Below are 14,419 nucleotides of genomic sequence, written 5' to 3' on the forward strand. Positions count from 1 at the left end.
AAACGGCTAAAATATAAATTGAAACTGAAAAACAATGTTAATAACTTAACAGCAACTTGGTGCAGCATTTTGTAATTTGAGCCATAAAAAAGCAATTTTTCCTGCAGGCTATATGGTAATTTTTGCTAAATGGGGATAACGCCCCTGGCCGTGTCCAAGTAAGAAAGGCCGGGCAGACTTCCATCCACCTTGGCGGTGTTCAACTCCAGTAGTAAATCACTTAGGTCTATCAGCTTCAAAGGCTCTTTGTTATCTAAATTGGGGAAGCAGTCCAGTTTTTCCGAATAGAGCTCTTTTGACTGCCTCTGCTGAGTCGTAGCGTTCGTCCAATCGGTTCCATATCATCCTTAGGCCTTCTGCTGGGTGAGACAGGTAGACAGACCTGATGCGTTTTGCATGCTCGGCTGAAAGTTGAGTCCACATGTTTAAGCTGTTTCTCTCTTGTGTGTACTACAAGCAACAGAAAATATGTTTTACATATATGATCACTCTCAAGCTCAAACAAGGCACATGTCAACAGTTGTTCAAATAAAAGTCAAATAAAATCTTCTCTTTTTTTCACTCGACAGCACAATGTGTAATTTCTGGACGCTTCAACATGCATTTACATATCGTTCTAACCTAACAGCAATACAAACTAAGAAATTCCTTCAAAATAGCCAAGGTTAATAATTAACTAAAATATATCTAAAGGATGCTTACAGACAATGCCACATAAAGTGAAGATGTTTGACGATTGAAATGACTTGTAGGAAGAACGATGTCTACGAACAAATTGACTTCCGTTTTTCCCCCTTTTTTTTGGTAAATATACCAAATCCACCACTAGATGGCACCAATCTACCAAACATGACAGCAGTTAATGACTACACGTACACTCATGGAGGATCAGAACATAACGCATAGACCTCCAACATGGCGGCTGTATGTAATGGAAAACGATCTAATTAATAACATGATAGCTTGCTAACAGGAACTAAAATCTGAAAGCTTATGTAAGTGGATTGTGTGTTTCGTGTGTGCGTGCGTTCTGTGACTGCACTCGTGTCTGGGGACTTGTTGCATTACAGAAATAGCAGATACTTGCACAAGATGGCAGCACCAATCACAGGGGAGGGAAATACAATGGTTTCCACGGCAACATTGATTTCAGCCTTCCTGCTTACGCTCTGCACCCCTTCCAACAACAACCTCCACCATCAACCACCCATCCCCACCTCGATGCTCTACCCGAGGGAGATGACAAAAATGCTTCAGCATGACAATTGGTGCACACACATACATACCCAGGCACGCACATTGCCATCCACAACAACTACATTAACAAAGTATTACACAAAACGTTTGTCCACAGAGCCTTGGTCACTTTCAAATATACAAACATAAATTAATCAAGGCGCAACTAGTACTTAGTGTATTTCTTCTGTGCTTTTCTTTCAACAAGCGCTTCATAATCTGCTATTGCACCAGAAATCAAACACTGGATGAAATGTACAAAAGCAAACTAAGAAAGAACTTTTGTATAGAAAACTACCTATCATATAGCACAGTTAAAAGAACATTGACATAATGAATAATAGTTTAGTTGAACACCAAGTTATTATTCTGTCGTGGGAATGGCAACAGGTCAATACACAGATTTATTATACCCTCTGTCACCTTGTAGAAGAGCACGTCTTTGTTATGTCACTGGCATTGATTGACAACAAAGATGTATCTTTGGAGTGAAAAAATAGTAACTTTCTAATTCAATGAAATTACATAATTTCCCAGCACAGACCTGATAACTTCTTATGGCACCCTAACCAGAATCAGCTCATTGGCCTGGTCGTAGAGTGTCTGCTCTGAGACTGGGAGGTCGTGGGTTCAATCCCTGGCTGGGTCATACTAAAGACTATAAAAATGCGACACATTTGCGTCCCTGCTTGACACTCAGATTATGGGTTGGAATTCACTTTGAAAAAACATCATCACTGCACGGTGCTTTAATTTAATTTGATGTTATTTCAAATATCAATTTTAATGACAAATGTGAATATATAAGGTGACGCTCGCAATTTTTTTATATACTAATCTGCAAGTAAAAACATTTGGAATGACTCCTCTGCGTATATTTCAATTTCCGCCACTAGGGGGGGAGTGTCCACATTTGTGCTCAGTAGGAACGTAAATTACTGTACAGTGTAGCACCAGGTAGTAACAGAAAATATTATAACCATGGTTCAAAATGAAAAATGCCGTTAATAATTTGGGACAATGTGTTCTTTGATTGGTCTCGTTTTATTTTGGTAACAAGTGTGGCTCTAAATTTAAAATGTAAATCTAAAAAAATAGCGCACCCTCTCTTTTTGTCCGTGTCCCATCTTACAGGGCTGGAGAATGAATAGCTAATGTTACTTCTTGCATACGTATGCCATAGTGTCGCGAGTGTCATTTTACACTACAGGACCTCTAGGCATCAATCTTGTCCTTGTTCCTCCCAAGCCTGCCAACACTAGTTACCCAGCTGTGCATATGCGAGTCACAAATCTAACAGCTACAGCTGTTCACTTTTTACGATTTAATTAAAATACAAAAGTCATTGACATCCTCACGTGTGAACCATTGTGTACGATGAAGGCTTGCAGTTCTTGACTTTTGATTATACTGTGGAATAAGTCTCATTATGAACACTTGCGCCCATTACAAGCATTTTAATACACCATGATTCATTATGTAAAAAGTGTCATTGTGTCAGTGGCATCTATCACCCTTTTTTTCCTTCTTGTGGAGTATGGTAGCTAGCATTATAGCTATTTTAATGCTAAAGATAGACCCAGTAGTTTCAGCTCAGAATTTGTGCGCACCGCTTTATACATAAATGTAAACAGACTCCACTAATGTGAATTTAAGACAAACTGATCATTGAAAAAAAAGTGTTGATTTACAAGCACCCAAATATTTCATTAAAAACACGCACACACACAACCAATATTTGCAACTTTGGAACATTTAACAATTGATGGGATTTTTTTAGGGTGAACATTTGGAACCTTTGCCTCCAAGCACCATTTAAAACGAAAATCATGACAGGATTATTTAGGAAAAACACCTGAGAAGGATGTCAGGATTGAAAGAGACTAAACACTTTTTTAAAACGAATAAAATAAAAATACAGCTGCTAAAGCAGTAATAAGAAGATTCTGCTTGTTGAGGCACTGCAATACTGATATGTAAAACAGAAACGTGTCAACAAACATTTCCCTTTCAGAGATGAAATTAACTGTGACAATGATGTGTTTCTGAAAAGGAAAGAAAAAAACAACAGCGGATGTGCTGCACATGTATGTTCTTCGCTGCATGATGGCTCCCGACGTGCTCCATCACAAACCATTTTGAATCACCCAACTCAAGTTACATTTCCTCTCTACGAAGACTAAAGCATCGGCGAGTAGTTTGCCTTGTGTTTACTTGCATGCTTTCAACTAGTAAGATCAGCTTGAAAGCCATTTTTTTCTGTTGATCCAAATAAGGTTCATAAAAGGCATGGTTGGGTGAATTTGCAGTGGGGAAGTACAGGTAGCACCCATTTTCTACGCATAGTATTTTGGGTATATGTCCATCTAGTTTCTGTACAGCTTTACATCACTAGAGTAAGATTGGAGGCTGCTAGAGATTTACAGAACTCGTGTATGTTTTCTTTCATTCAAGACAATTTTCATAAAGTAGAATTGTTGAATAGTAAATCCATTTTGATGCTTGAAACTACCTGTATAGTCAAATGTGTTGCAGGAAGATTTTGGCCATAGTCAGACACTTTCGCTCACACACTTTTACCGAACCTTTTAACTAACTTGGGAGGTTATGCAAATACACTGATCCATCCAGCAACTTGGGAGTGGTTTCACAGCTTCAAGGTGCTTCGACCTCAGCATGCACTGGGAACGAGTCTAATCACGACTGAGGACAAGCATTCCTGGAATGCAGTAATTGGTCCGTCATATTTTTAAGACGCATCTTAAAATGTGTCAAGTGGTGTAAATTGACACTTTGGCAGGAGGATCGTCCAGTGAGACTCTTTTCGCATTGTGCATTTACTGTACACAGTGTAGCTATTCCTGTATCCCTGTCAAAGTTATGGCGTACATTTAGCAGCCGCTGTACCACAGATGAGATTCGCTGGCACAGCCTGGAATCGAGACACAAGACAAAATGCTTACAAGAAGGTTACTTCCTCCCCAAAAAGATGAAGGACACCGTGAGCTTCTCATTTTGTCAAATGCTTTGCGCGTTGCTAACTGCCAGTAAATGTTCCACAGGAATCAGAAAGGCTTTCTCTCCCCTTTCAACAAGAGTCACTTTCACTACCGGATCTTACCTGGAAATTATTTTTATGGTCCTCTATTACTGGAATGTATGCATGGTGACAAATGCAGCTGGCCCATGATTGTTAAGCCATGATTCTGAGAGTTTTAAGAATGCAGAAACTTTAGTCAGACTGCGGGGCCTTGTGGGATGTTCTGGTCCTGTGATTGTAGTTTGTGGTTCTGCTGTGCGGCCATGGCCTGCAAGTGCTGCCGCTGGGCCTGCCTGGCTTTGTTGTACAAGAAAACCCCCACAAATACGAGGACGGTGCCGGTGGCGCCGAGCATGGTGATCTGATTGCTGAACACGATGACGCTCAGCCACACGGACAGGGCGTGCTTCACCGTGCTTGCCACGCTGAGGACGAGAGGAGGGAGGAGTGTGCTCAGTGCTCATTTGACTGCTAAATTTGCACAAAAATCTCAGCATACGTCACAAGAGCTCCATTCAGTCAACATAAAAACATCATAATAAATAGACAGTGTGACAGTGTGTATTATTTGGCGCCATCTAGTGCTGAACAAATTCAATGATTTTAAAACACCACAAAAATCAGTTTGCGCAACAACAAAAAAATCTGCATAAATGTTCAAAGGTAGTAAATTTGAGAAAGGCAATGTATCAAGCATTTAAAGTGGAAGTCAAACTTAAACATTTCTTGACAATAATATGCTGCATGTGACCTTAGTCTAAACATGACATTCTGAATAATATGACATTTGTGGAATATGAGTTATGAAGCAAAATCCAGCCGTTTTTATCCATCTCAGGGGGCGGCCATTTTGCCACTTGCTGTCGACTGAAGATGACCTCCATGTTGCTCAGGGCTCAGGCAACGACCAATCACTGCTCACCTGTTTTTTGAAGCTGCGCTGTGATTGGTTGTTACCCGAGACCTGAGCAACATTGATGATCTTCAGTCGACAGCAAGAGGCAAAATGGCCGCCCATTGAGATGGATAAAAGCGGCTGGATAAAAGCGGCTGGATAAAAGCGGCTGGATTTTGCTGCTTAACTCATATTCCACTAACGCAATAATAAACAGAATAACATATTTAGACTAGTGGCGCTGCGAAAAATTGGGGGGTTGACTTCACCTTTAAAAGGCATCGTACCTGAACGTAACGGGAGAAATGCGTCCCATAAGAGCGTAGGCAGTGACACTCTGCAGGTGAAACAGGCCGCCATTGAAGAGCAGCAACAAGATGATGTCCCGACTGAAGGTGAAGGTCTGTCCACTCTTCTCAGTTGCTGGAGTTTCCTGTGAAACAGAAATAAGCATCAGATACATTTCTTCTACGAATGTAGATGCTACATATATTATTTAACAGGGTTCCTTTTCTTGAAATTAGTTCCCACAACTTTTTTTCATATCAAATCCAACTTTATAGCACCTTTTATAAATTAAAATGCAACTCAAAGTGCTGCGTGATTAAAATATCCATAGGACAAGCCTTTTCCAGGTCTGTTCCCATCTGCGACAATATGAGTAAAGTTGTCACAACAGAAACCAATATATTGTAGAAGTGTTGTTTACATATTATTTCTTACATTTTGCCCATTTAACCAGATTTCTTCAATTATACCAAATACCATAGAGCAAATAGGCTTTAAAAAAAATCTCTCCCAGCTGTGAATCCATTCTCATTGTTCCCCCCAAAAAAGGCGTTTAAAAGAACAACAAACACGCAAGGACAAAAAACAAGGAAAACATTCTACGATATCAATGGGCTCTTTGCACAAAACAACTATTTCCTGAACTCAATACCACTCCTCCATTTCCTGTCTTTCATGATTGGACAAACTGGTTAATCCGGGTGTGTCTGGCCATTGTCGTCGTGGTTACTGAGGTCAGGCACACCTGGATTAATCAGTTTGTTTAATCATGAAAGACAGGAAATGAAGGAGTGGTACTGAGTTCAGGAAATAGTTGATTTGTGCAAAGAGCCAGTGAAGCTGCTTGTTGCTGGATGCATTGTTGCAATGTAAGCCCCCCCCCTCAAGAGTATTTTCTCCAAAACAGGGAAGATATTTTCCAATAGAAAAAAATGGATCAGTTCCTCAGAGTTGACGTACTACTTACTCTACAAAAGTTACTCACACTTCTTGTTTCACATATTTTAGTTAAATTTTATTGTTGTCGTTTTTTGAAAGATTCAGTGTTGTTTCACTTTAAATTAGTCTAGCAGAAAAAGTTAAAAGATTAAATTAATAAAAGTTCAAGTGAAATTAGTTTAGATTTTTTTGTACTAAATAATTTTTTAGCTACGCATATAGCAAATGAAGGAATAATTTGTAATATATTTTATTTCATAAAATTATATTAAAGCAGAGCTGTTTTAAAATACATTTAGCTTCACTTCTCGACAAGAAAATATAGTTTGCTGCTATACACAATGTGAATTTAAGAAACAAAAACTATTGATTCTAGAAAAAAAGAAAAGCAATTGCTTATTCATAATGTTGACACATTTTTATTGTTGCTGCGATTAACCGAAAAATAAAATAAATGAAAATTGCTCCTCAAAGTTAGAAAGTTGCTACTCAAATGAAGCCATTGATTTGCAAAACTGCTCCGCAAAGAAAAAAACCCCAAAACAAATATTGAGCCTGGCTAAAGTATGAAATATTAAGTGAAACATGGCCCTGTAACACAACCCGTTAACCGCCGCTTTCTCGAAGGTGTCGTCACAGTCGCTGCAATGCTACTGAAACCAAAGACGTTTTTCTTTTCTTTTTTTTATCTCAGACCGTACAGCCTAAAGTTGAGCTCTCTGTCACTCGACAGACTTATAACCTGTATATCATACACGTTCTAGACACAATTTACTAATTGACCTACCAAGAAGAAAATCCAGGCCGGGATGAGCATGATGATTGCTGCTGCACTGGTGTAAAATTGCAATTCCGGAGGGCTGAAACGACAACAACAATCATTACAATTGTGAGAAGGAAAAAAAAAGTATAATTTCACTTGCATTGTTCCTGGTCTTTTTACCTGAATTTGTAAGTGTCACCACTCAATAGTTTCTTTGAGAAGACATTCTGTAAACTGAAATGGGAGCGAGAGGGTTAAGTGAGGCGTGCCACTGCGTGCTCGGATCGGCAGCAAGTGTTACCGTACCAGTCCATGATGTTGGTGGAGAGCGCGGCGGAGAAACCGAGCAAGTTGAAGCTGAGCTCTGTGGCCGTGCAGAGCGCCAGGCCCGCCATGACGGGGAACAGAGAAAGGTTCACCCACAAGCCTGCATTCAAATGGGCGTGGTCAGTGATCAATGAGGACGCATATTGGCTGATCTGGGTCCGCTTAAGATCACGTTGATTCGTCAGCGGTTAATAGCCGCAAGGTCACCATGCTGCCCATGACAAGACACATACGTAAAAGGTGATCGGTCACAGTTTAGGTGCAGACAATTACAAGAGCCAAAAGCAATCATTTGAATGCAAATGTATTCTTCGTGCACCTGGGTCGATCATTTTCATATAAATTGAACAAAAACGCTATGAGTTTTTCATGCCACCTTGTTTTTTTTAAGGGCAAATGTCTCTCATGCTATAACATCCACACTTAAAGCCATTTTTTTCCATAAAGTTAAAATTGTATACATTCATAGTAAAGGCAATCCTTTATTGACAGAGGAAATGATGGTGGCCCACTGCAATATACTTAAAAAATAATAATAATAATAAATAAATAATGCAAAGCCAAAACATGTCCCTTCAAACTCTGTGGCTACAATTGCATAAATGATCCTAAATACTCATTAAACCCATTACATTCTTTATATATTATAATCCTAACAACACAGACATGCTAAAGCTACAACAATTGAACAAACTCAAACATATCACTGTAAAAAGTCTATCTACAACAAAATGAGGCTCTAATGGCATTAATTGTAAAGACAGCTTGGATGAAAAAGATGGAGCATTTGTAAAAGGAAAAAAAACGTGAACTATGAATATTGTGAATAATTTTTCTTAGTAACAATTATTGCTGTTTAAATGCTAACAACTGCCAATAATTCAAATAATCATATCAGTCAAATTAATTGATTTACAAAAGCAAATTGAGCAGGGGCATGTCTTCACTGTTATTGAACCAATCATATGAAAATGACCCACCTGTGTACTCTCCAAGAATCAACCTGGACATGATGACAGTAAAAATGGGTGCAGAGCTCTTCACCGTCTCTGCAAAGGACACGGCCACATTCTTCAGACTGACCAAGCCCAAGACCACCGTGGTAAACCTGGAAAACCGGCACAGGGATTCTAAGAACGCCACCAAACGTGTGAATTGTGAGGCTTGCGCTATGATATTACTTCAAACTATCAACTACTAACCAACTTTATCACGTGACTTTAAAGTATCCTGCTCTGTTTTTTCCTCTACTCTGTCCTCTTCCTCCTCCTCACTGTCTCTGCTGCTCCCCTGTCGTCCCCTCCACTCCTGTTCTAATATTCTTAATAAATAAGAAGAGATATCTGGACTTTTTCTTCATTGTCTGAAAATGACTCGCATAAATAACATCAAGGTTTTTCCTGTGTACAAAATTCAGAGGCGGCCACCTCCACCTTATTTGCTCACCACCTCCAGCCTGAGTGACTGATAATGAATGAATGCTTTCACCCGATAATAGTCATATTCTTATTGGAACTATTATTCTTATTATTGAAACATGGAATAATTGTATGTTGCCTGTAAAAAAAAAGAAAGCAAGTCAGTTGAATTTACAGAACACATGCACGTCATGGCGCATGGTCAGGATTAGGGATGATCGATACCACCGAAACGCAACTCTTGAGTAGTCACCGCTACTGATACCAAATACCACTAATAAATAAAATCGTAAAATGGCCGTGAGTACTGATACTTTAAAATAAGACTGGTATTGCCACCGATACCTGGTATTGGTGGTCACCCATCATAGTCAGGATGATACCACCTCTGCCTCAATTTGAGCCAGGAAAACCCTGAACATACAGTGGACAAGCAGCAGCTCACGTTAGCTAACGCAACTCAGTTATACATGTCAAAATCCTGACAAAGAGCTGCTGTAATAGCACTATCAGCACTTTAAAACACCTTACGAAAAATATGAAGTTCCCCATTTTCTTTTACTATAGAATATTTTGACAAATGGACTTCTTCCTCTTCTCTGGTAACTCCTTTTGAGTACAAGCTGTGGTCATGTGCATCAGGTGCCACAAGAGGAGGCAAAAGAAGGAGCAAGCACTCTGCGGTACAAGCTACCAAAAGAGGAACCAAGGCGTACCCAATGGATCACAGCAGCCATAAAAAGGGCCAAGAACAAGACGGAGAAGCGAGATCCTTCTCATAGTGGCGGTCATCGCCTGTAGTGATCACTTCACATCAGGGGAGTCAATTACTGGATTAGTTAGTAGGGGTGGGAATCTTTGAATGTCTCACGATTCAATTCAATTCCGATTTTTGGGCCTGCGATTTGATTCAGAATCGATTTTCGATTAAGAACGATTTTGGGTTCAAAATGATTTGATTGATATAGATGTGCAAGGAATTGTAATGATCTACTCCAGTCTGACTCGCTAATGCTAATTAGCATGCTACTCGCAGCACTTTTATCTCTCAAAAGAACGGCTCCACACTGCAAAAAACAACAACTTTTATTGGAATAACTTGATCGTGACTTTTTCCTTTTACTCTCTAACGTGGCTACAACTTAACAGTGTATTAGACCGTGTGGAACCATACTGCCCCTAAGTGGCCAAATCGGCTACAACATGAACAGAGCTCCAAATGAAGGCACACACAGAAAAAGGCAAGACAGTATAAAATTATTTAAATCAAATCAATTTTGGGACATTTACAAACGATTCTGAATCGTACTAAATGAGAATGGCGATTCTTATGAGAATCAATTTTTGGGCACACCCCTATTAGTTAGTCATGTAGATGTGGCTTGATTGTATATTTATTTATTACTAAATGATGGCGAAAGACTTGGCACACGGCGGCTGGACCAGCAGATGCTAACCGGATGCTATCAGATGCTAACTAGCAGATGCTTGCCATCACATGCAATATTTGGGAGAAGTAGTCCGTTTTGTTTATGTCGTCAAAACTTTATTTTGGGCCACTACTGGTTTATAGATATTGCACAGTTGAATGCAATAAGTGATTAACAGTAGCAGCACAAAAAAAAATGGCACAAACAAAGGTCGCAAGATTGCAAATTTGACCACACATAAAGGAGAATAATAATAATAATAATAATTAGGGTCTCCCGAGGATCGGATTTGGGCACCACTGCCATAAGATGTCAGAAGGTACAATGAACCTGTGTATCCACCTGCTGCCATTCACACAACAGAATAAGCCATTGCTTCCTGCAAGAACCTGTATATCAACCCTGCGTTCAAATAAGCAGGCCCAGAGTTCACAAGTCCATTTGTGAGTACATTGAAACAAGATCCGCATTATTTCAGTAGTCGTACGTTTTGTGACTTTTTTGTTTGGTCGTGTGTCACAAGACTTTTCCAATGTCAAATGACTGTTTGGCTCAATAATGGTTGGGAAACAGTGCACAAGGCTGCTCATTTAACAATTGCTAGAAAACCGTGCTTTGTCTTGTACGTTTTGACAAATTATTTCAGCTTTGGAGGAGATCTGTCCTCTCACCTCATCAGTCCAACAAACAGCATGATCATGATGAAGTTGGGGGGATACTCATTCCTGGACTTGTGCTGGTAAAGGCAGCAGGGCACGAACATCTTGAGGAAGCCAATGACGGTGGTGGAGAGCATCTGAACTGCACCTGTTCACAAGAAAGAAAGACATTAATAACAATGAAACACATATTACAATGATACTCAACAAAGGCTTAACAACTTATCAAATTCATATCTACATAATGTAGTACAATCAATTCTCAAATCACAAAGGCTGCAATTTTGGAGGGGGAAAAAACATGTGCTTTTTTTTTAACATGTACAATTTACTTAGTTATGTGGTGTGAAGACAAGTTCTATTGAAGTGCAGTCCACGTTTACAAATCATTGTTTCATGAAAAATGTAAAGATTAAGTGATAAGGTCACAGATTTGTTTGCATTATTGTAATAATGTAATTGACGACTTGGTGACTTGAGTGTTTACAGCACACTTGCCTGTTAGAATTTTATGAAGTTGTCATTAGTGATGGGAAAATGAAGCTTCATGAAGCAGTTGTGATATTTTTGACTCCTCTCGATGGCACTCTTGGTTGAAAGATGCAGTGGAAATGTAATAAATTTCCTTTGCACTAACCTTTATATTTAAACCAAGAGCAACATCTAGGGGAGTCACAAAATATCACAAGTGCTTCATGAAGCTTCATTTTTCCATCACTAGTTGTCATAGTGAATGTGAGTGTTTAGTCATTCAAGTAGTTAAACTGTATTTCCAATTTCATTGTTTATTTGGCTTTATTTTAGCATAAGCCTATGCTATAAAACCAAAAGATAAATGTATAATGAATCTGATATTGTCTATTTTCATTCAAATTGCATGTGTTAAAAAAAAAAAAAAGATTCAAGAGGACCCAGGGGGGAAAAATGGCATATTAAATCACAAATGCAATATTTTTTTTTGGGGGGGGGGGGCACACATTAAAAACCAAAAATAAAAAAATTACAATTATGATTTATTATCAAAATCTCTCTTGGGTCAAAGCAATACAATTATGTTATTGCTTTGGCGCCATCTTATGGCATCTCGATGACAAGGATCTACGTTGGCGTAAATTGAGGAGCTTTATTTAGGCAAAAATAGTCGTTTTTAACCATTTGTACCATTAGTAATCCTTTTTTTTCTTGTTATGGTGCCAATTACTGCCCAGTGCCTGAATGTATAGTGGACCAGGCATGCCTAAGAAAAGCGAAAATCCACACATAATTGAAAATATTTATGCATAATTTAAAAGATAAAACAAAAAAAATGTTGATTGGCTCCTCCATAAAAAAAAAAATAAAAAAAAGGATTTAAGAACCAGAGTAGTAACAAATCGAAATCAAAAGTTTCCTAGAACACATTGCACTCAAACTTCAAGGCTCCTCTGTATGTCATCCTCCCTTACCCAGCATGCTCGGCTGCCCTTCCAGCAGCGACAGGATGTATTTGTTGAGGAAGAGGGTGCAGAAGCTGAAGAAGTACCAGAGGGCCAGGTAGGTGAGGGAGCGGCGGTTCAAGACCCCCGAGCCGGCCTTGATCACCGTGGTCTCCGTGACGATGATCTTCAGCACCTGGTCACTGGGGAGGCTCTCGCTGCGAGCCAACACCACTCGCTCTTGACGGATGTGAAGCGGGAGCAGAAAGCGCCATAGTGAATGCCTGCTGCTTTTCTGCCTGTTGCCCGGCATCGCCCCTTTTGCCCAGGCCCTTAAGGAGAGAGGGGAGTTGGTTTGGGGTAAACCGGGAGATGAACGGTCTGAAAGACTGGCTGTATAACTAAGGCATCTTCTGATCAGTCATGTGACGTTCTTTCTTTGCTTCAACTTGCATTGAAGACATTCTGGTATTGATGCCTGCAGCACCTGCAACATACAACGGGCAATACATTGAACTGCTACTGCATAGAGCAGAGTTTAAGGTGATTGTTAATTATGGGTTCTTACACATGTAAAGCTGGAAAGTTGAAACATTGTGGTGTACTACCACCTTCTATTAGAAGAGCTTAATAAATGTAGGGGGTGTTAATAGTTTTGCAAGGCACTTAAGATAGGAAACTGCTATGCCAGGAGAAAGATAAAAAACTTAAAGCAATGCCTTTTTTTCAAGTTATGTAAAATAACTGACCTGTTTTCATCCACTGCTTGTTGCAATTAAACTACGGTATGTCAATTGACCTTTCGACCCCCCCCCCCCCCCCCCCCCACCACCACCACCACCACCACCACCACCACCACCACCACCAAGTCCGCCAAGCTTCTATCCGCTGCATTGAAATCCATTATAAAAATCAAGCCACAAAACTTTTGGCAGCGTCAATAAAATCATACCATATAAATAAATATATAAATAAAACCATGTTCATTAGCAGGCAAAAAAACGATTTTCACGTTAGTTAAGATAGTTATTGTGGCTTGACACTGACATTAGTACATATACATGATTTGAATCATTTAAAAAAATATTAATTTGAGAAAAATCTCCTATTTCCTAAATCAGGTTAAGTCCTTAAAATCCTTCTTGGGGATTATTATCAAAAGTTTAGCATCTCAATACTTATACTGTAATAACATTATTCAACATCCGTCATTGTTTACCTTTTCAACCACTTTTATACGCAATATTGTAATGAAAATCGGCACTCGTGTTACTCCCTTTTTTTTTTTTTTTTTTAAATACCACATCTCAACATATGCCAACCCAATAAGCACATTTTCACGGCTATAAAAGTACTGCTCTGTGCTCACCATTTGTTTACTGTTCATCGACCCTGTTTATTCATTGCAACACAACAGATACTGCCTAACCACTGCAAACATTCAGTACAAGCCACTTGCGTTTATAGTGCACCGAGGACAAAAAAACTTATTAAGGACAAGAACAGAAGCTTACCACGAACACGAAGCAATCCGTGATAGCGTTTACCCAAGGGCCTAGCAAAACAATCGAGAGGACAACACAAGCAGGAAGTTGCACGTTGACGTTAGCTAGCGGCTGCTAGCGGCAACGTGGGGCGCAAAGGTGAGGACTGCGGAGGCTTAAGGCCTGTCGAGCTGTCAGGTCAGCGTCCAAGGCATGGCAGAGAATTGTGTGATGCAACAATGACTGTAGACAAACATTTTCTAATCTACCCGGGAGACTCTTATCAGTGCGCTTGACTTTTGGACGTGGCGGCTAACGGCGTCAAGCTAATTTCTTTAAGGCAACAGTGATGCATCTTCAAAGTAAAACTTGAGCGTCAAACAATTATATATACAGTACCCCGGTTTAGTTTCTAAAGAAGTTAGGAACATATTATATTTGTGACTTAGTTTTGGCCATGTAATTGATATACTGTAATGTATTTTTCTTGTGTTTCGATTGACATGGCTTGAAAAATAATTACTT

The 14,419-nt window shown here is 39.5% G+C and overlaps 1 protein-coding gene across 1 annotated transcript; it reads right to left on the reverse strand.

Annotated features, from left to right (window-relative positions):
- Positions 1–2,545: 2,545 nt before the first annotated feature.
- Positions 2,546–14,219, reverse strand: LOC147178531 (solute carrier family 35 member E2A). The gene is made up of 9 exons (XM_086066864.1): positions 13,925–14,219; positions 12,441–12,897; positions 11,008–11,143; positions 8,469–8,596; positions 7,468–7,588; positions 7,342–7,395; positions 7,186–7,258; positions 5,459–5,604; positions 2,546–4,701 (listed from the first exon to the last, which is right to left on the reverse strand). The coding sequence occupies exons 2-9, from the start codon at positions 12,721–12,723 to the stop codon at positions 4,473–4,475; spliced, it is 1,170 nt and encodes a 389-aa protein (XP_085922990.1). The 5' UTR covers positions 12,724–12,897; positions 13,925–14,219; the 3' UTR covers positions 2,546–4,472.
- Between the last annotated feature and the right edge of the window lie 200 nt (positions 14,220–14,419).

This window comes from Leptonotus elevatus, chromosome 2, assembly GCF_054856555.1.
Source record: "Leptonotus elevatus isolate MCC_2025b chromosome 2, RoL_Lele_1.0, whole genome shotgun sequence".
Taxonomy (NCBI): domain Eukaryota; kingdom Metazoa; phylum Chordata; class Actinopteri; order Syngnathiformes; family Syngnathidae; genus Leptonotus; species Leptonotus elevatus.